This window comes from Nycticebus coucang, chromosome 16, assembly GCF_027406575.1.
Source record: "Nycticebus coucang isolate mNycCou1 chromosome 16, mNycCou1.pri, whole genome shotgun sequence".
Lineage (NCBI taxonomy): Eukaryota > Metazoa > Chordata > Mammalia > Primates > Lorisidae > Nycticebus > Nycticebus coucang.
This window is the reverse complement of record NC_069795.1, coordinates 14007937-14027500: the sequence shown is the minus strand read 5'-3', so window position 1 is coordinate 14027500 and position 19564 is coordinate 14007937. Positions and strand designations below refer to the sequence as shown.

Sequence of the window (19564 nt, the reverse complement as noted above, 5' to 3'; positions counted from 1 at the left end):
CTTAACCGCCAGGGCGCCGGCCTTGCGCACCGTGCCCTGCGCAGCGGTCAGCAGGATGTCCGACTGGCCCGGGGAGCTCAGGGTGCCGCTGCTCTGCTCGTCGCTATGAGCAGAACCCGTCTCCTCCAGGCTCTCGCTGTTGCTCATCTCCAGCTCCCTTCGGAAGTTCTCGTACACGCCCTGGCGAGCTGCATCCCCGGTAGAGCTACTGCCACTGTCGCTGCCCACAAAGGCCCGGCCCGTGGGGGGCGAGTAGCTGGAGTTGGTGGCATTGGACCGCCTGGACAGGAGGTCCGTGTCAGTGGCGGCCCCTTCAATCCCGCTGTCTGCAAACTCACTGCCTTCGCCCGTGTTAACATCCTGCGGGGGAGAGAGGGAGGGAAAAGCATCATGACAAGCATCACGCCAAAAAGCCCAGGAGCTCCCACCGGTCTAGCCAGAGGTTCTGCAGGTGTAGGTGGTCCCCCGGGCACGGCCACCGCCCACCCTTCCTGGGCCAGGTCCTTCTCAAGCCCTGGACGTGCACAGACCCAGCTGCAGAGCCACAGAGGAAATCTTGAACTGCCCTGCGTGAGGGCAAAGGGTTTAGAATGTTCAAGAAATATACAGAAAACATTTCAAAGAGCGTATCATTTATCTAATACTGAGATTCTACCAACACCATGCTGAGAGCTAAGCGCCCTCACCCTCACCAGCCTGCCTGGAACTCCAGGAAATTCTGCAGGCAGATTGGTTGTTCCAGAGATAGGGGGGTGACAGTGGACAACTAAGTCTTTACAGATCACACCTTCTTCCTCTTCTTTTATTTATTTATTTATTTTTAAATAAAAGGTCAGGTTAACAGTCTCTTTTCTAATAGAGTGACTACTTAGCACACCGCCTCACCCCACTCACCCAGCAAAGCTCCATGTCCCGGGAGCAGGCAAGAGTCCGCATCCTCTAATCAGCTTTGCTTCTTGAAAACAAGCAGCCTCTCACTCTGCATTGTGCTAAAAAAGTCAGTAGGGCCCACAGCTCCGAGGCAGGCTCTCCAATTACCTTGCCCTTTCAAAGCGGGGATGCTAGGAGCCGGAGGCAGGCTACTCACTGCCCCTGGGCCAAGTGACAGCTTGGGGCAACCGCCAAGATACTGGGGTATCAATTTCCAGCTTGAAACCATTGGGAACTTCCAAAGCGGCCTCTGCTCTCAAGTTGAACATATCCGGGACAGAGAGGTCTGTTCTTAAATCAGAATCTTAATTGCTCTAAAGGGCTACAGGCATTTCCATAAACAATAATTAAATAATGGTAGTAATCAAGGGAGGATGATGACAGCAATATTGGACAGGGCAGCTCAACAGTCTTATAAGAAATGAGACTGACTGCTCCCAAAGGAAGGGAATGAGAGGATGAGCCTGCCATAGAAGAAGAGATGGTAAAATACTACAGTATCTGGTGTGGTGGTTTCACCAGCGTCTGAGCACATAGTCTCACAAATAGCTCGTTATGATTTGAACACATAAAAAGTAACTGGATATTCAGAACTGTCATAAAAATGAATGCTTCAGACACGTATCTTTGGCAAAAGGCCACGGGGAAGAATAAGCCATGCCACAACCTAATATTGTCCTACACAGGCCCAGACAGGTGCTACGCCCGTATCTCCACAAATCCCACTTAGTCAATTCTAAGTTAGAATAGTTCAAAGTCCACCTTCATCATGGATAAATACTACATGAGTAACTAAAAGAGGTGAGCCAGACATGGAAAAAAGTAATGGAGAAAGTGAAATGGCAGCAGAAGGCAGCCGGGTGAGCTTCTAACGATCAACTCCACTTCAAATGGGGTTTAGATCCCTGGGAGTCAGAAGGAATGAAAGGAGGACAAAGAAACCATGAATGTGGCTCAGAGGCAGACGCCTGTAATTGCTGGTCCCACCACTTTGCTGTCTGCTCTCCTGCCTGTGGACAGCCATGTCTGGACCCAGGACCAGTTAGTTGGCAAAAATCTTCTACACCAACAGGAAAACACAATTATCAACCTATATTTCTCCCTAGCAGGGACATCTATTCTATGCTCCCCTGTCAATATAAGACAATAAGAAAATGTGACAATCACTGATTATTACAGATAACCATGAGTCATGGAAGACAAGGAGTATGTGCATTGCCCAAACTTTTGGATCCATTTTCATATGAATTCATTTTCATATGTCTCAGCCCTCCCTCGGGAGGTTAGGTATACATGGAGGAATCAGCTACAACTCCTCTTAAACGCAAAGAGGTGAGATGCTTATCTGTAAGACAGGGAAAGAGAAACTACACAGGTAACATCCCTCATCCCTAAGAGATACTTCCAGACAAAGAAGGAGAGAATCATTCCACACATCTTGAGATACCCAGAGCTCCAGAACAAAAAGGAACTTGAGAAGCCATCTCCTCAATGAACAGACGAGGGTGTTGGGGCTGAGAATGTCATGTCAGGCTGGTGGCAAAAATGGGGTGGAACGCACGCTTCCCAGAATCTTTTCCACAATTACATGGTGGCCCCAGGACTCGGCCATGGTACATGGCAACACGGCCAGATTCTGCCTCAAATTCAACTCCATGCCTTTCCCCTTCTTCCCCAACAATGGCTCTTCTAGCTTTCCCCAAGCAAAAGCTGAGTGACTATTAATCTATTTGCCTTGATTTGCCTGGCAAAGAGCTAAAACCCAAAAATGGAAGAAAGGGGGAAAAGATGAAGAAAAGAGAGATAGCGACCCACCTGACAGACCAACTCTTAAGAACATGTCTCCTAATGGTTTGCTATATTCCCACAAACCTTCCCTTGACAGAGTGCCCCTAGGTTAGCCTCTATTTAAACTGCACATTGAGGCCTCCACAGACACTCACCTCTTTGTGAAACCTGAACATCTGCTCATGCCAACTGACACTTCAAACCCTGCAGCAGCGCAGACCATGCATGTTCACCTCTGGAATAGCCACTAAACTGAGCAAAGTGATTCCTCCAGGTAAGAGACCTGCTGCCCCAGCTAGGCCTACAGAGTCTGGGAGCACAGACTCGGTGTCATCACTGGGGAATGCTCTTACATCTGTGATCCAAGTGATCCCAGATGACGCCACCTTCTCTCAAGTGGTTATTCAGGCTCAGTAGTACAAATGTCCCCACTGATACGTGACCCAGCCACTGGAAAACAGAGGTAGATTGTCTAGTCCCAGCCCTTACTTAGTCATGAAGCTTGGGGTGTCCTAAGTATCCAGGAGCTCATTCTCTCACCATTGGAAATAGCAATGGCCCAGCCAGAAGCAGGACTCATGCTGTTCTTTCTTTTTCTCACTGTGTTGCAAACTCACTTACCGTCCATCTTCTAGTCTACCGTCTAGAAATGGTAAGACTCTAGCTAGGTAGAAAAGTAATTCTAAACATAGTGTATGATCCACCAGAGATTTCCAGAACACACTCAAAATAAACTCTCCATGTTAGAAACACTCCATTGAAGCGAGTTCCGATGATGAACAACAGTCACAGGGCAGGAAGGCTCTTATATCCTGCTCTCCCAGGACAAATCCTCCCAAGCCAGATTTCCAGGGAACTTACCCATTTCCATTCCTCTGGCAGTTTCCCAAAATGAATGTATGCACAAGTGGCCAGCTGTAGCCCAAAACATACAACAGCTGCTGAGCGTGAGTTTTTTCAGCCATGGGCAAAAATGCTTACATGGGCTCCCGTACTAAAGTGGGGAAGCAAGAGGCAAATTCAAAGCCTTTTCACTGTTTTGAAAACTGGAGGGTCACCCAGCATGAATGTGGACTAATGACACATTGTGGTGAGGTTCAAGTTGTTTTGACAAAAGACTTCAAATACTACCACTATGGGAGGTGTTCTGCATTAATGATGTGTGAACCTAATTTTGAAAAAGTAATTAGTCAGAAAGTACAAAGGCCCTGGGAGAATTCAGCAAGCCTGTAGAATCAAAAGGGCCACTTGTAGTAAAATCTTAAGTTGAATGCAACTAGCAACCCTTTTCTTGGTCATCAGTTCAATTCCCCTGCTGTATCTAGCTTAGCTTTAATACACCTGTGCAGAGAAGCTAAAGCTAATGCAGAATTAACTAAATTTCAGTGGGGTGAAGAAATTTTGATTTGCAAAAATCTCGAATGATAACTATTTGTCTTGTTAAATTCTAAAATGTTCCTGTTTTATCATCTTCTTCTTATCCCCCAAATATACATGCTCCCAACACACACATAAATACCACCTTTGACTCTGAGTATACGCTCCTTTAGTAATCTCAGCACAGCAAACATCAATTCTAGGTAAATTACTCTGAACCAATCCGTGTCTCAGTTCCCTCGTCTGTATAATGGGGACAGCAACGGTACCTACTTTGTAAGACACTTCATAGGAAGTGAGATTGAGTTAAACCAAGAAAAGCATCTCAAACTGTGTCCAGCACATACTACCTGCTCAAAAATGTTAACTATAGACCTTACAATCTTGAGGGTGCTGTGAGCTAGCCTGGCACCATGGCATTCTAGCCTGAGCAAGAGAGTGAGACTCTGTCTTAAAAGAAAAAAAAGTTAACTGTAATTGCTGTCATTTCCATCCTCTGCCTTACATCTCAGCACTGCCAGACCTCAGTTACTACCTGTTTCCCCGAAAATAAGACAGTGTCTTATTTTAAGGTGTGCTCCCAAAGATGCGCTAGGTCTTATTTTCAGGGGACGTCTTATCTTTCCTGTAAGTAGGTCTTATTTTCGGACAATGTCTTATTTTCAGGGAAACGGGGTAGTTTCTCACAGCAACATGGAAGAAAGGCTGCCTCTGAGGAACCTGGGCAGGCTGACCAAGGCTGGTATGAGCCTAATCCTAATTAGGCTTATTAATTATTTTCACATTCACATAACATCTCAATAAACTAAGAAAATGGTGATGTTATCCACTCTATAAATTAGTAACTATTGGGCACTATTACTAATAATTACCATTCCTGATTTGCTAGAAATAGGAAACCGGCTCTATTTCCCCATCTCCCTCCTTTCCCAAGGCGATCTCTCTATACCTTTTTATGTTTCCAGCACCCAATCCTTGTCCTGTAATGATTCCCAATGAAAATGACTCACAATTTCTCTCATTTACAACCACTGGAACCAAAATTATTACTGTCACTAAAAAAAGACTGCAAAGTTCAGTTGGCAAATGCTTGAAGTATTGCTCAGGTACCTCCTGATCGGGAGTGCTTTACACGTGCATTAAATGAATCATCTTCTTCCCTTTCCTCTGGTTTTCCATACTTGTGCTTCCACCCTGTGGTCTTCCCTCCTCCCCTTCCCACAATATATCGCATACCCAGGCCCTTTTCTTCCCTTCCTAGTGCTATATCCCTGGTTCGGCTGGAAGCTCTCTCTTCTAACCATCTTCCTTCCACTGCACGCACCCTTGCCAGTGTATCTCCCAGGATCGAGGAGGCGTCCCCACACAGCCGTTTAAGACCTTCTACCAATGTCCAGCTCCAGCACTTGACATTTTGGATATACCCACCCGCCAGTGCAATCGAAGCGCTCAATCCAGGGCACACGCCCAACCTTTGCTGCTTCCAGAACACTCAAGTACCTCCTTTTCTGTAGAAGCCCTCTCCTTCCTCCTCCAGTCACCATGCCAACTTCTCTGCAGCACATCCCATTCCCCAGCCCCAACTCTACTCTTGCCACACTGGGCTCCTTGCCCTTTTTCAAATGTACTAGGCCCCTTCCCACCTTAAGACTCAATAGCCAATTCCCCTTCTATTTCAAGTCCCTGCCCAAATTCTGCCCTCTCCAGAAGGCCCACCTGGCAAGCCTATCTGGAATTGTCCCCCACCTCTGCCCACCTCCCTTCCTCACCCTGCTCCATCTCTCTTCCACCGCGTGTCACTTACTATACAAACTATTTTCTGCCACACACCCGCTTCACCCCAGCGAACTTCATAAGCTCAGGGATATTGTCTGTTTTTGCTATTTTTTTTTTTTTAGACAGTCTCACTTTGTTGCCCTTGGTAGAGTGCCGTGGCATCATAGCTTACAGCAACCTCAAATTCTTGGTCTAAAGTGATCCTCTTGCCTCAGCCTCCCCAGTAGCTGGGACTACAGGGTCCCGCCACAGCATCTGGCTGTTTTTTGTTTTGTTTTGTTTTTTTCAGAGATGGGGTCTCGCCCTTGCTCAAACTCCTAATCTCAAGCTTCAATCCACCCACCTCGGCCTCCCAGAAGGCTAGGATTACAGGTGTGAGCCACCGAGCCCGGCACTCAGGGATCTTTTCCTGCTGACATATCCTAAGAGCCAGTCACAGAGCCTGGCATGGTCTGGGCACTTCAAAAATAATTGCTAGACGAACTAACTACTGCTCTTTTTCCACCACCATCTCCGAACAAGGAGAACAGCTTCTCATGGAACACATTTCGGTTGGACTAAAAGATTTAGTCATTTCTAAGTTTGGCTCACATTACACTAAAGTTGAGGTGACAATTTAGTCCAAGCTGTAAAGTTTAAATTTGCAAGATTCAAGCAGTCCAGTTGTATCAAAATCATGTCTTATGCAGATGTGACCGCAGTTCATTTTTTTTCCTTTAACTTTTTTTAAAGTAGAGGACATAACAGAAAGCCAAGCTAGTTACACTGTCAACAGGTAATCTAGAGCCAACTAGGACCAAATGACAAAGGGACAGGCCCATCAGATGTTTCCTAAGTTCTCCCTGGGACCTTGGAGACCCTGTTGGAGCCTCACTACAGGCCGGCTTCATGGCCCCATTCTGCAGAGTTGCACCTCCCTCCTCAGACAACTCTCAAGTCCCAACTCCCCTTCCTAATCCTCTATTATGCTATGAAACCAAGGATTATACAGATGTGAGTGACACAATTTGAGACAAAGGGTATAGACTTTTTCTACTCACACAGTAAACTATGAACATGATTTTCAAAAGCCTGAACTGCCAGGGACAATGGGCAAGTGACACACGTGTAGTCCCAGCTACTCAGAGGCTGAGGCCAGAGAAGCGTTTGAGTCTAGGAGTTTGAGTCTGGAGTGCACTATGGTTGCACCTCTGCAGAAGGGTGGTCCATGTGTTTAAGGAAAAGGGACAGATTTTTCATCCCATTCTCAAAGGAGCCTGAGACCAAAGGTCAGTAATCACTTGGCTGTTGAGTCAACTTTCAGCTCAGGAGCCAAACTTATTACTGAGCCACTTAAGCTAAGTTGTAAAACAAATTATTAAAAATCAACATAATTTTTCTAAGAACTCAAGACCCCTCCAATTACGTGCTTATCAAGGAAAGAAAGCATAAGGAATGGCTCTGCTGGGGGTCATTTTCTGACTGTCAAGCTCATAACCATGGTTTTAGGCAATAGGAGTAAGCAGAAATAATTTTCTTTTCAGGCAAGACCTTTTTTGCTTTTGTGCCAAAGTCAAGGGGTTTGATTTTAAAATGTGGGGACACAAGCTGAAACCTGATCAAGCATGGGGTAGGGTGGGGGGCTTCTGCAGAAAGCACCCCGATAGTGAATCAGGGACCTGGGTTTTAATCTCTTTAATAGCTAGTAATGCTGAGGTATCTGAAACCCATCAGCGAACCCCGCAAACCTAACTGCCCAGGCAGGGGCTCTGCCCAGGGCCTCCTGGCTGTTCTCCCTCCTGTGGCTGTGGTGCCTTGAGACACGCTCAGTGCAGCCGTGCCACGTTCTTTCCTCTCCCAAGGAATGAATGAAGCTCCCCCACAAGCATGCACAGTGGCTCCAAGCCAAAGCTTCCCTTAGAAACACAGAACCTGGCTACAAGACTCCATCACACAACAGCATTCTCTGTCTCCAACTCACCCACTGAAAGTCTCCGAGACGTAGGAGAGCTGAACCCTAGAAAAATAAGGCAAACTTTGCCATCACAACCAAGAACCACTAGGTCCTGAGCTTCTGTTACGTGTGGGCCCATTTATTCCCTCAGAATCCCCCCATCAGCCTCATTTAAGAGGCACTGAGATCCCTGGAAGTTAAATAACCGAGAGGCTCCCACTTAAAAGCTCAAAGAAACCAATGACCTCTTCTTTGCTTGAAGATGATACCTCCTCCTTTGCCCGTCGCCAAAGAAATACAGAGAGAGTAAAGTTCAAGCCAAAAAACCAACTAGCCATCAATTCAATCCAAGGGACAACCTTTTACAGAAATCAGTACAAGTAAATTCTGCTAGAAGTAGCATGAGACTCCAGACTCATGTGTACACACACACAAACACACACACATACAACACACCTGCTCAAATATACGAATTAAACCAAAAATTGTGAGACAGACTTTGGAACACATAATATGTGTCACTTTTCAAAACCTAAATTTGAACTTCAATGACTTCATGTTTCAGTAATTCAGCCAAATACTAAACAAATACAAAAACAGGAAGAATGGCCAAAAGCCCTTTTGTGATGATTTGCAAATCAAATAAAGTTGTTCATATTATTTCAAATAAAACGTATTTTCTTCCAGGCTTCAAGGCCATGCTCTGGGGCCAAATGTCTGCCAAAAACTTTTTTCTAGGGAGTAAACTGCTGACAGGACCATCACAGATTCAACTACATCACCAGGGCAGCTGAGGAGACTTTAATATGGATGATTCAAGCTCCCTTGGGTCCCTTGGGTCAAAAAAGTTTTATTTAAAAAAAAAAAAAATAAAGGAAAAAAAAAGCATTCTTTTCAAGGAAGCTTTCACGCCCACTGCCTCTTAAAATACACTATTTGGAACATAGTGGGCTCTCAAGAAATTGCGTTGGATGAACATGCCATACTTAGACTAGGAAATGTGGGCGGGTGGATAGTGTTGTGCATAATTCTGGGGTTTGTTTCAAGTCATTAAAGATCCTCACTCAACATATAAAGTCAATACAAAAATAATACTTCCGTTCACTTCAGAGGCTCCACAAAAGGCTTTCATGCATGGGGTCCCACTTGGTTCTCCTGAGGGCCCTGCTGGAGGCCCGTGTCACTCAGACTGGACAGTGAAGGATCCTGTGGCACATAAGATGGAGTTGACTGGCCCAAGGTCACCCGATGGGAAAGCAGACGAGCCAGGATGCAAATGTACCTCTTAGGATTCCGAGTCCACTGCACGCTGCATTACATTAAGCTGCCTAGGCAGTGACTTTATGAGACACCAAATGTAGATGATCTCACTCCCATATATTAACCATTTTGGATGGCAACAAGCCAAAGAATGAAAATTTCATATAACAATTGCACATGAGAGCTTTCAGTGGTACCGGATCTCAAGGGGGGAAGTGCTTTGCTTTGCCTCACTTCTGGAGTAGCCACAACTCAAGGGCTCACACTCACATTAGCCAGCTAGGTGCTTGGGAATAGGGAATGCAGAAACACAGCTCTAGAAGTCCCCAGTGTTAGAACCATGGACATAGCCAGAATACAGCTGGACACCCCTCTTGGATCTTACATAGAATATGAGATTGGACAATTAAGTTTGAGGATTCATCCTAGAAAAAGTGCTGCATACCCCAGTGCTGAATATCACTATGGTCACCTTTGCGGTACTCCCCTTAGGAAGCTATTCACTGACACCAGCAATCAGCCCATCCTTCAAAGCAATTTTCAAACTCTTTTTTCTAGAATGGCCATCAGAGCTGTCATCATACGTATGTACTAACTCAGCACTGTGCCAGGTAAAAGTAAAGTCAAAGGTAATGTTTTATTTTAATGGTCTATGTCAATGCACCCTCTCCAGACTCTGAAGGAACAGACCATCTCTTTGAATCAGTCCTGCAATGCCAATGTGACAGTGTCTTCAAGACAGCCCTTCAGTCCTTTTCCAGTGACCCTTTGATAGGATACTCATTTCCATGACCTGTCAAATTCAAAGTGCAAGAGCAGCCCTCACAGGGCCAGCAGGGGGACTGCAGGGAGGGTACTCAGTCATTTCTGTCATTCTCATCTCAATTCAGAAGAGATGGGTTAAAAATTAGGTAGCACCCGTAGATGCAAGCTTCATGCCCACCTTCGCAGGTCAATTCATTTCTAGGACACAAGATTTTGATACAAACACTAAACTTCAACCCATATCACACCACTAACAATGAAAGAAATTATAACACTAACACATTCTCCTGTCCTGGCTGCTTCCTAAGAAGCAGGCACTATGGTTCATATGTTAATCCATTCCTCAAAAAGTCTTATTATCCCTACTTGACAGATGAACAAGTTAAAGCTAAAAGAAAATTAATAACATGCCAAAGTCCTCCCTAGGTAAAAAGATAGAGAGGCAAGATGCTGGATGAGGATACCATCAACAGAATTATTGGGCAGGAACACAGTCTAATGCCAGTTTTCTTTTCCTCAGCCCTTCCCAGGTCCTCCACCACATGCCCATTATAGTTATACCCCTTTTCCGACAGAACTTAACCTCAAAAGGCAATTTGACTTGCACTGGAGAAAAGTCAGAGGACGCAGCACCATCTCCTGCTAGGCAGATGTGAGTGCTGACTGCAGTGACACTTGGTGGCCACACTTTTCCAGGCAAGGTGGCCAATCTGGATTTTAACCTGAAGCACCATCTACAAACCACTTCCTCCCCATCCTCAGAGTAAGCCAAGACTCCCTGAATTCTGCCACAGGGAACAGTAACACCAGAGAAGGACCAAGGCATGCAGGATTGCTGGACTGTTATGTTTTTGTTGTTGTTGTTGTTTATTTGTTTTTTTCTTTTTAAGAAATAGGGATCTTGCTATGTTGCCCAGGTTGAACTTGAACTCCTAAACTCCAGAGATCCTCCCACCCCTGCTGAACACCCAGCTCTGTTGCTCAACACTTCATCATCCTAATCCTAGTAATCATTGCCAGCTAAGGTCCCAGATCTTCCTTTAATTAGCAAGACACTTTTCAAGTCTTTAAAAAATGTTTTCACACCCACTCTCCCATGCGCTGGACACCTGGACACCGAGGCTGGCACATTGAGCACCCGTTCTTCAGAGGAACAGCTACATGTCAGGGTTTGCCCAAGTTCAAACAACTAGTTGGCTGCAAAGTAGGAACTGGAAGCCACCCATGTAATTCCTTCCGCTACACCTCCCTCCAGAGACAGTGCTGGCCGGCACTGCAAGGAACAGGAAATTGAAATGGCTCCTGGTAAGGCAGAGAAGCCTGCCAACCGCCAAGAGAAGCTCACAAGCGACCCGAGCCCGCCCTGGATTTAAAATGCCTCCTCCTCAAAGGAGCTGCTGACCAGCCTCCTCCCACCTGCTGCTGCGAAGAAGTAAGTTCCAGGACTCCACAACCCACCATGCGTGTCTGTCCACCAAGTTATAAAGGAAGCATGAATAAGTGGGGTGCTGCTTAGGAACTGAGTTGGTGAAGACAGCTTCCCTGTCTGAACTTACCAGCTTCGTTCCCACTCCTACCACATCATCCCACTGCACACACTGCCCTGATTCCCCACCCCTTCCCCACAGCACTATAAGAGGGGCGAAGCGCAAGGGAGGGATACTTAGGGAAGCAGCATCAGCTGCAGCAGGCACAGGGCAAGGGGGGGCAGAACCCGATTAAAAGATGGGAAATCTAAGAGCAAACTCATGCACTTAGAGTCATGCACTGTTTCCGAAATAGTGAAACACATTTCAGTCACTTTACCTGAGTTGTTTTTGCTCTTCTGCCTTGCATGCTGTTGCTATGGCTAATTTGTGGGTTGGTGGCACCTTCAGAAAGACAGTGAGATTTCCTACAGGGAAGTGTGTTGTAATTACTGTACGGAGGATTCTCTTCGGCAGCAGCCGGTGGCATCTTATGGTTTGCAAGATCGGGAATGTCAGACACCAAATTCCGACAATAGCCTGCAAATTTGCTCCTCGGCCCCCCGTTTGCCGTCACCCCAGAGTTTTTCTGAGCGTACAAGTCACCCAGGGAATTGGCCCGCTGACAGGTGCTGAGCTGCCGTGGACTTGCCTGTGTCTCCATCCCCCGAGCCTCCTCACAGTCCTTCTCTTCCGCGGAACCCAAGATTTCTTCGTTGCTTGTTAAATGTTCTTGGCTCAGATCAGAGAGTGAGAATTCCAGGCTGTCCTCCCGCCAGATGTCTGCAGATTTGGAGCGTTTTTTCTTAAAGCTGGCTGTCTCCATGAAAGTGGGCCCGTTGGATGTATAGAGATGCTGCCTCCTGCCTCCCTCAGCCAAATATGTAGCGTCATCCCCGTAAAGCCTGCTCTCCTCCGAGTCTGGCATGCTCTGCACAGAGGCTGCTGTGAGGACGATGCTGCTGTCTACGCTGGGAGTGACGGAAGAGTCGGTGTAAGACACGGGTCTCAAGCCCATATCCACTCGGTCCACCCAGATGGGGCCACCGAAGTCCTCCAGGGTGCCTTCCTGGGAGAAGGGCTCCAGGCCATTTTCGGCCAGGGACTGGGGGATGCTGGGGGTGCTGCTGGATCGCGTGCTCACTTCTGAGTTCCTGTGGATCACCTTCCCCGAGGAGGCGTGCCGGGTCCGCCGCGTCTTGTGAGACAGGCGCAGAGAGCGGGAGGTGTGCTTGCGCCCCAGGCTGGCATGCTTTTCTCTATAAAACTCATGCTCTACATTTTGACTTTCTGCGTTTCCCATGGTTTTATGGTCTGCAGCAAAGGGGGAGAGGGGGATAACAGAGTCACTATTAGTGTAGGAATAAACATCTTAGACTTCGGCCTACAGGGAGGGCAGAACACTTTGCTCACGGAGTTGGGTGAGTGGTAGCAGACTCCTGTGTGCGCCTGGCAGGCACTGAGACTCTACCTGGAGCAGGTGAGCACTGACATCACCTGTTCAGACTGCCCCAACATGGGAATAACTGCATAATTACAACCTTTAAAGAGTCAGACTCAACTTGGCCCAGAGGGGAGACGTCCACTGGGTGCACCAGAGACTGTAGCTTTTGTACAGCTAACCACTCTGCCAACCTGTCTTCCTCCTTAAATGCTACAATTATATACAGAAAGGTCTATTCCTACCCATAAAGTGAAAACTCAAAGCACAAACCAAGGTGTTCACCAAAGAAGTAACTTTCTATTGGAATTATTTCAAAAAAAAAAAACTCACAGGTTCATTTTGTAACCTTTCAACTGCCAATGGCTCATGGCCCCAACCTTCAAGAATTACAGCACTCCATGTATCACACTGAAGGGTCTGTTTTTTTTCTTTTCTTTTTTTTTTTAATTTTGTTTTTGTTTTGCTGTATTTGAAGTGTAATTACACTTCAAAATCGAGTAAAAAAAGAAAACCTGAAGATGTAAGTCTGATCAACACTTCCTAAGAAATAAAAATCAAACAGAAAAAAAGCCTTTCCTTTCAAAGCATTCTGAGAACCTCAATTTTGGAGTTTTTTTGGAGGGGGTGTGGAGTGGTAGTGGGGATGAGCAAAACAAACAGAAACCCTGCTCTCTGCTTAGCGGCAGATTAATGGGTTTATTTCTGGGAGCAAATCCAACCTGTGAACATTAATCTGGTACAGAGTGCCCTGCAAACAGAAATTCACATTATGAAACCACTAAATGTGATTCAGCCTTCTGGGGCTCCCCAGGTTAATTCACGTTCCTTCTTAACATTATCCCAGTCTCTCTCACTGACCCAATGACACAATTCTGTTACTCCCAGTGGGAAAGAGAAAAAAAGTCTTCAAAGCCCAACATCTATGCCTCTGCTCAGCCTGTTTCCTTGTTCCAGGAGCTCTCTCACAGCACTCAGAGATAACACACCTGAAGATAGCTCGAAAGGAAGGAACAAAAGCGGAGTAGCTGGGCATTTCCCTGCAGTGCTTCTTTTAACCACCTATGGAGCCATTCATTGAGAAAATATATACCAAGAATCTGCCATGTTCTAGAAGCCAGAGACAGCAGTGAACAAAAAGACACATTGCCTAGTCCCATTAAAAACTGATATTCTAGCCACAGAAAGCATGAACTATGCATAACAGTAAAAGGTTACATGGGGAAACAGGAAGTTATATTCCTGCAACCACTGCAAAGAGATGGAAGCACCCAGAACATAATCTACCTTCCCCTTGGTCTGGGGATCATGCTACAGTCCCCCTGTTCAGTCAAAAATGTCACTTAAACTCTCATCAGCACATCTTTACTAAAATGAACTGGGGCGAAAAGAAGGGAAAACCCCCATTTAGTGTCCCACTGAATTCAGAGGTAACTCACAGACACCAGATGTTATGCTATTCCCGAACTGGAATATTCCCTCCCAGGTCATACATCATAGGATTCAGAGGGAATTCTCCATCAAAGACAATCTCCTTTTATACTAGCAGCAAGGAAATTTCAACATAATTATGTTCACATTTCTCTGGTTGGTGTCTTTAAGATGCAAGAAAAAAGATAAAAAGTGAAAAAGTTCAATTGTCCATACATGACCACTTGTCATTTAAATTCCTATGAATAGCAAGTGGTACATTTTAAAATGAAATAAATAAATTGGCATCATAATATCACTGAAGGCCATTACTGATTTTTTAGAGTTCTTGATTTTTTTTAAAGAGCACAGTTAAGATACCTAGTCTATCTAACTATAGGTTTTGCCAATAAAGACTTACACTAAATACTAGTCAAGACCCCACTTTAGGAATCACATAGGTTTAAATTTAGGAGGGAAAAAATTAGAGTGAAATTAATTAAATGGAAAAAAAGGCAAAACTGTCACTTTAAATATACTAGGATTTATCTTCCTCTATCGTATAATATTCAAAGTTTGCAAATGTAAATTGACAGACCTATTTTCAACAGAAAACTAATCAAGTTAAAAGTCTCGGGAGAGGTTTCCTAAAGGAAACGGGCCCAACCTTCAAGAATTACAGCATTCCATGCATCACCCTGACGGGTCTGTTATATTAATAGCATTCTTAGTAGCAAGATTCTTTTCAGCCAGCCAAGGTAGGAAAGAAGCCACTTTTATCTTCAGAACTAGAATTTAGAGATGATTGCCAAATCTTCTAAATCCTACCAAGAGACACTCTCAGGAGATGACCTAAGCAGAGCCTGCAGGAAGTCTGAAGCAACTAAAGTTAAGAAAAATAAGTTTCTAGGGACCACTGAACCAGCCCTTAATTGGAAAGATGTTCCTGAAAGGTCAGTTGAGAAACATGAAGGCCCATGTGGAATCAGTGGGGGACTCTGAAATAACATCGGCATGAAAAGTTAAAATTGCTCACTGCACATGAGAGATACAATCCCTGCTTCAGGGTCAACCCCTGCCTCATAAGCAGCCCCCAGAAAGCTGGTGAAGTTTACATCTTTTCCATGCCCAATTGTAAAAGGCTAGCTACTCCCATCATCTCATTTTCTTCCTATTCTATCCTACTTAACCTCTGCAAAGACTAGAAATCTTCTTCTCATGATAATGAGTCAATAAATGTTGGGGCACTTTACTAACAAGAGCAAAAGGTAGAGGGCCAGTACCTCACCACCACAAGCACCACAGAATCACTGGGTAAGAGAGAAAATACTCAGGGCAGGAAAACAGTCTGACATGCAAAAACCAGGATGGAAATTGAAAAGCACAACATTAGAAAAACAGTACTAGATCTCAAGCTGAGAAGTACAACCAGTTTTAGATTCATTAAACTCTCCATTTTAGACTACGACTTACGTAGAATGTTAGTGGTCTCAGGTGTCACCCACATTCAGGGGCTAAGTGCGAGGTAGCAAAGAAGATTTTAGTAGAACAACCGTCAATATTTAAACCCTAAGTTTGGTTTTCCCGTACTTCTTTCCTTTCAGCTTTCTAAGTTCTGGCTTCCCTGATCTGCCTCAAGGGCTTTGCAACACTCTTCCTTCTGCCTGGAACTCTCCTCCCTTGTGGCATCTGTCTGTTTCATTCCACCACGTCCATTCAGATCTTAAATCAAATGTCCCCTTATCAGGGAGGCCTTTCCTGCTCTATCTATCTCAACAGACAACCTCTCTCACAGAACTCAACTGTGCTTACCCTCTTCTTTTTCTTTTTTCCTTAGCATTTGTCATAATTGTGCAACCAACATACATTTCATTTACCTCTTTTATTTGTTCATTCATTCATTCATTTATGTATTTTTTGAGACAGAGTCTTTCTCTGTCACCTGGGACAGAATGCCATGGTATCATCGTAGCTCACAGCAACCTCAAACTCTTGGGCTTGAGCAATCCTCTTGCCTACAGTCTCCATAAGTATCTAAGACCACGGGCACAAGCTAATACACCTGGCTAGATTTTCTGTTTAGTAGAGACAGGGTCTCACTCTTGCTCAGGCTGGTCTCAAACTCCTGAGGTCAAGCAATCTAGCCACTTTGACCTGCCTGAATGCTCAGATTACAGGCGTGAGGCACTGTGCCCAACCACTTACCCCTTTTATTCTCTGTCCTTCTCCATGGTAACCTAAGCTTCAAGAGGGCTCTTTTTTTTTCTTTTGAGACAGAGTCTCAAGCTGTCCCCCTGGGTGGAGTGCTGTGGCATCACAGCTCACGGCAACCTCCAATTCTTAGGCTCAAGCAATACTCTTGCCTCAGTTTTTCTATTTTTATTTTTAGTAGAGACAGGGACTCACTTTTGCTCAGGCTGGTCTCAAACTCCTGAGCTCAAGCAATCCAGCCATCTTGGCCTTCCAGAGTGCTAGGATTACAGGTGTGGGCCACTGTGCCTGGCCTAATTTTACTTCTCTTATTTCCTGCTGTATCCTCAGTGCCTAGAACACAGCCTAAAAGGCGCCCAATAAAAAATACCACATGAATGAACAACAGTGGATATTTAATCTAGAATGTGAAGAAGACTTAGAACACAGCCACAATGAAACATACACGGGAGCACCAATACAATTTGAACTAGACCCAGCACACATCGGTCTTCAGTACACTAGCCTCTACACTCAGGGTGCCTGAAGGAAACACTGGTTTCCAGCAAGTGGGCTGCATCTGTGTCCTTCCACCTGCAGACCTGTGTAGGTCTCTCCTTCTGGACCCTGACCCATGAACTGAGCTGCGGTGTGTTCAGCTTGTGCTCCAGTGTGTTCCCCACTCCCCATCCAGTTTCCTGGGGAGAGAACTAAGGGCTTGCTCTCATCTCATCCCACTTAATTCTTGCCTTCACTTCCTACCTTCCTTCTCTTTTTAGAACTGTGGTGTAGGGACTGAGGTTGAGTTTTCAGGGCACCTCTCCCTATAATGAGGGTAACAAGTGCACAACTGCTCAGGCCTAAGATGATCCTAAGAAGATAAGGCCAAAGGAAACATACTGGCATGAAGGGCAAGGGAATCATTTATTTAAAAATGTAGGGGGTCAGAAGATCAGGAGATCCCAGACCAGTACTTATGCCCAGGGACGAAAGACAACAGAATAAGTGTAACTTTCCATCCTTGCCAATGCTATAATCTCTCTCTTAAAGTGATAAGTTAAACTTTGCAATGAATAATCACACTAAATGCCTTTAAATCCCATCGAATTAAATACAGATGTTCCTTGACTTATGATGGGGTTACATTTCAATAATGCCAGTGTAAGTTGAAAATATCCTAAATCAAAGATATGTTTAATGCACCTAACCTACTAAACATCATAGATCATCCCAGTCTACCTTAAATTGCTCAGAACATTTACACTAGCCTACAATTTGGCAAAATCATTAATACACACCCTATCTCATAATAAAGTGTTGAATATCACATGTAATTTGTTGAATACTTTATTGAAGTGAAAAACAGAATGTTTACGTGCACACCGTCATCAAGTCAAAAAACCCACCAGGTGAGGTGGCTCATGCCTATAATCCCAGCACTCTGGGAGGCCAAGCTGGGAGGATTGCCTAAACCCAGGAGTTTGAAGTTGCTGTGAGCTACTCTGACTCCATGACACTCTAGCCTGTGGCAACAGAGTGAGACTCTTTCTCAAAATAATAAATAAATAATAAAGTTAAAAAAGAAAACATTAAGTCAAACCATCATAAGTCAAGGACCATCTGCAGGTAATAAAAGAATTAACATGCATCACAAGGAACTTGATATATCAATATGCACAAGTATTTATTACTTAGGGCAGTTCATACTAACATCAGATAGGTGGTCATTTCTCAGGGACTGCTTTTATAGATATATTAGCCATCTTAGCTTTACATGATAAAATGATATAGAACTATACACACACATTGAAACAATGTCAGACTTCTGGCTTTGGTATTTTACTATAATTATATAAGATGCAACCATTAGAGTTAACTGGGTGATGGAAATACTTCCTATATACAATTTCCTGTGAATATATAATTATTTCTAAATAAAAAACTAAACAAACAAACCAAGCCTTAAGTAACTAGCCGGAATATACTGGTTAAATAAAGCTTTAGTTTAAAAGTGAGGATTATTTAAAAAAAAAAAAATTGTATTTGAATCCTTTCCTTTTTTTAAGCTAAGAGCATCTAGAACATTCTAATATACTTTCAGTGAATGAGGCAATAAAGACATAAGCATTTATTGAACATCATCTAGAAAAACATTATGAAAAAACAAAGCAAACACAGAAATAGTCCAAAGTGAGGTAAAACAGAGAAGTAGAGCTTATTATCTGAGGACAGAGCTTCTGTCTTAATAAAGCAGTGAACAAACATAAATTGCTAATATCTGGTGCCAGAAAGATAGAGTAAGCCACAATGGCCTATCTCACCCCTACCGATTACAACTAAAACCTCTGAACCAAAAAGTAAACAAAAGCAGAGACATCAAGGACTAGTCAAAACCTAAGGAAGCCATTCATGGAAGGGTGAGTTTCCTGTTTTGTTTTTACTGTTCCAATTTCTCCCCCAGCCCTGAACCAAAGGCCCAGTGAACCTGTGGCACAGACAGCAAAAATCTCTGTCATTCTGCCCAGAAGAATCAAGAAAGGTCCATGCAAGCCAGAGACTTAGTAGGGATAAAAAGAGAATTGAAAGAGAAAACCCCTGAATGGTATGTGTTAATCCACACACGTCCCAGGCTCACTCCTCAGATGCGCACACACCTGGTACTGACCCAAAACAAGACTGCAAAGGCTCTGAGAACTGAATCATGATGTAAACCACAGCCCAAACTTCAGACTAACCAGAGTGAGGCACGAACAGGACAAACCCCGAGCAGCATACCAAGGCTGTGAAAACTGAACTGACGGTAGCACCTCTGCCCACCTAAGGTGACTCAGAACTTGCAGTCTGAACCTAGTCAAAAATAACAAAAAAGAAAAATCAATATCCTCCAGATAGCTATAACAGGACCTGAAATATCACAACATTGTACTCAGAATATCCACAATGCATTCCAAAGACTCAGGAATGTCTAATCAGTTATAAAGGGTAAAGACAATCAATAAATGCCAACCCTAAGTGGACCTAAATGTGTTGAAATAACCACACAAAGACTTTGAAAGTGCTATTATAACTGTGTTCCCAGAGTAAAGGTAAACACTCTTGAAATAAATGAAAACTTTAACTGTTTACAATGTCTATGTAAGAGCAGTGTGAACATTAATGATGATACATCAGTAAGGAAATAGAACACATACAAAAAGGAAAAATAAACCTTATATGACCCAAGATAGA

The 19564-nt window shown here is 44.4% G+C and overlaps 1 protein-coding gene across 1 annotated transcript in view; it reads right to left on the bottom strand.

The window, feature by feature from the left end:
- TIAM1 (TIAM Rac1 associated GEF 1) overlaps positions 1–19564 on the bottom strand; it is a 198924-nt gene that overhangs the window by 121146 nt on the left and 58214 nt on the right. The window contains exons 4-5 of the mRNA XM_053564925.1: positions 11636–12609; positions 1–360 (exon numbers count right to left, since the gene is read on the bottom strand). The exon at positions 1–360 is cut by the window's left edge and continues 82 nt beyond it. Of these exons, the coding sequence (XP_053420900.1) occupies positions 1–360; positions 11636–12598 (1323 nt within the window). The 5' untranslated portion in view covers positions 12599–12609. The remainder of the gene's footprint in view (positions 361–11635; positions 12610–19564) is intronic.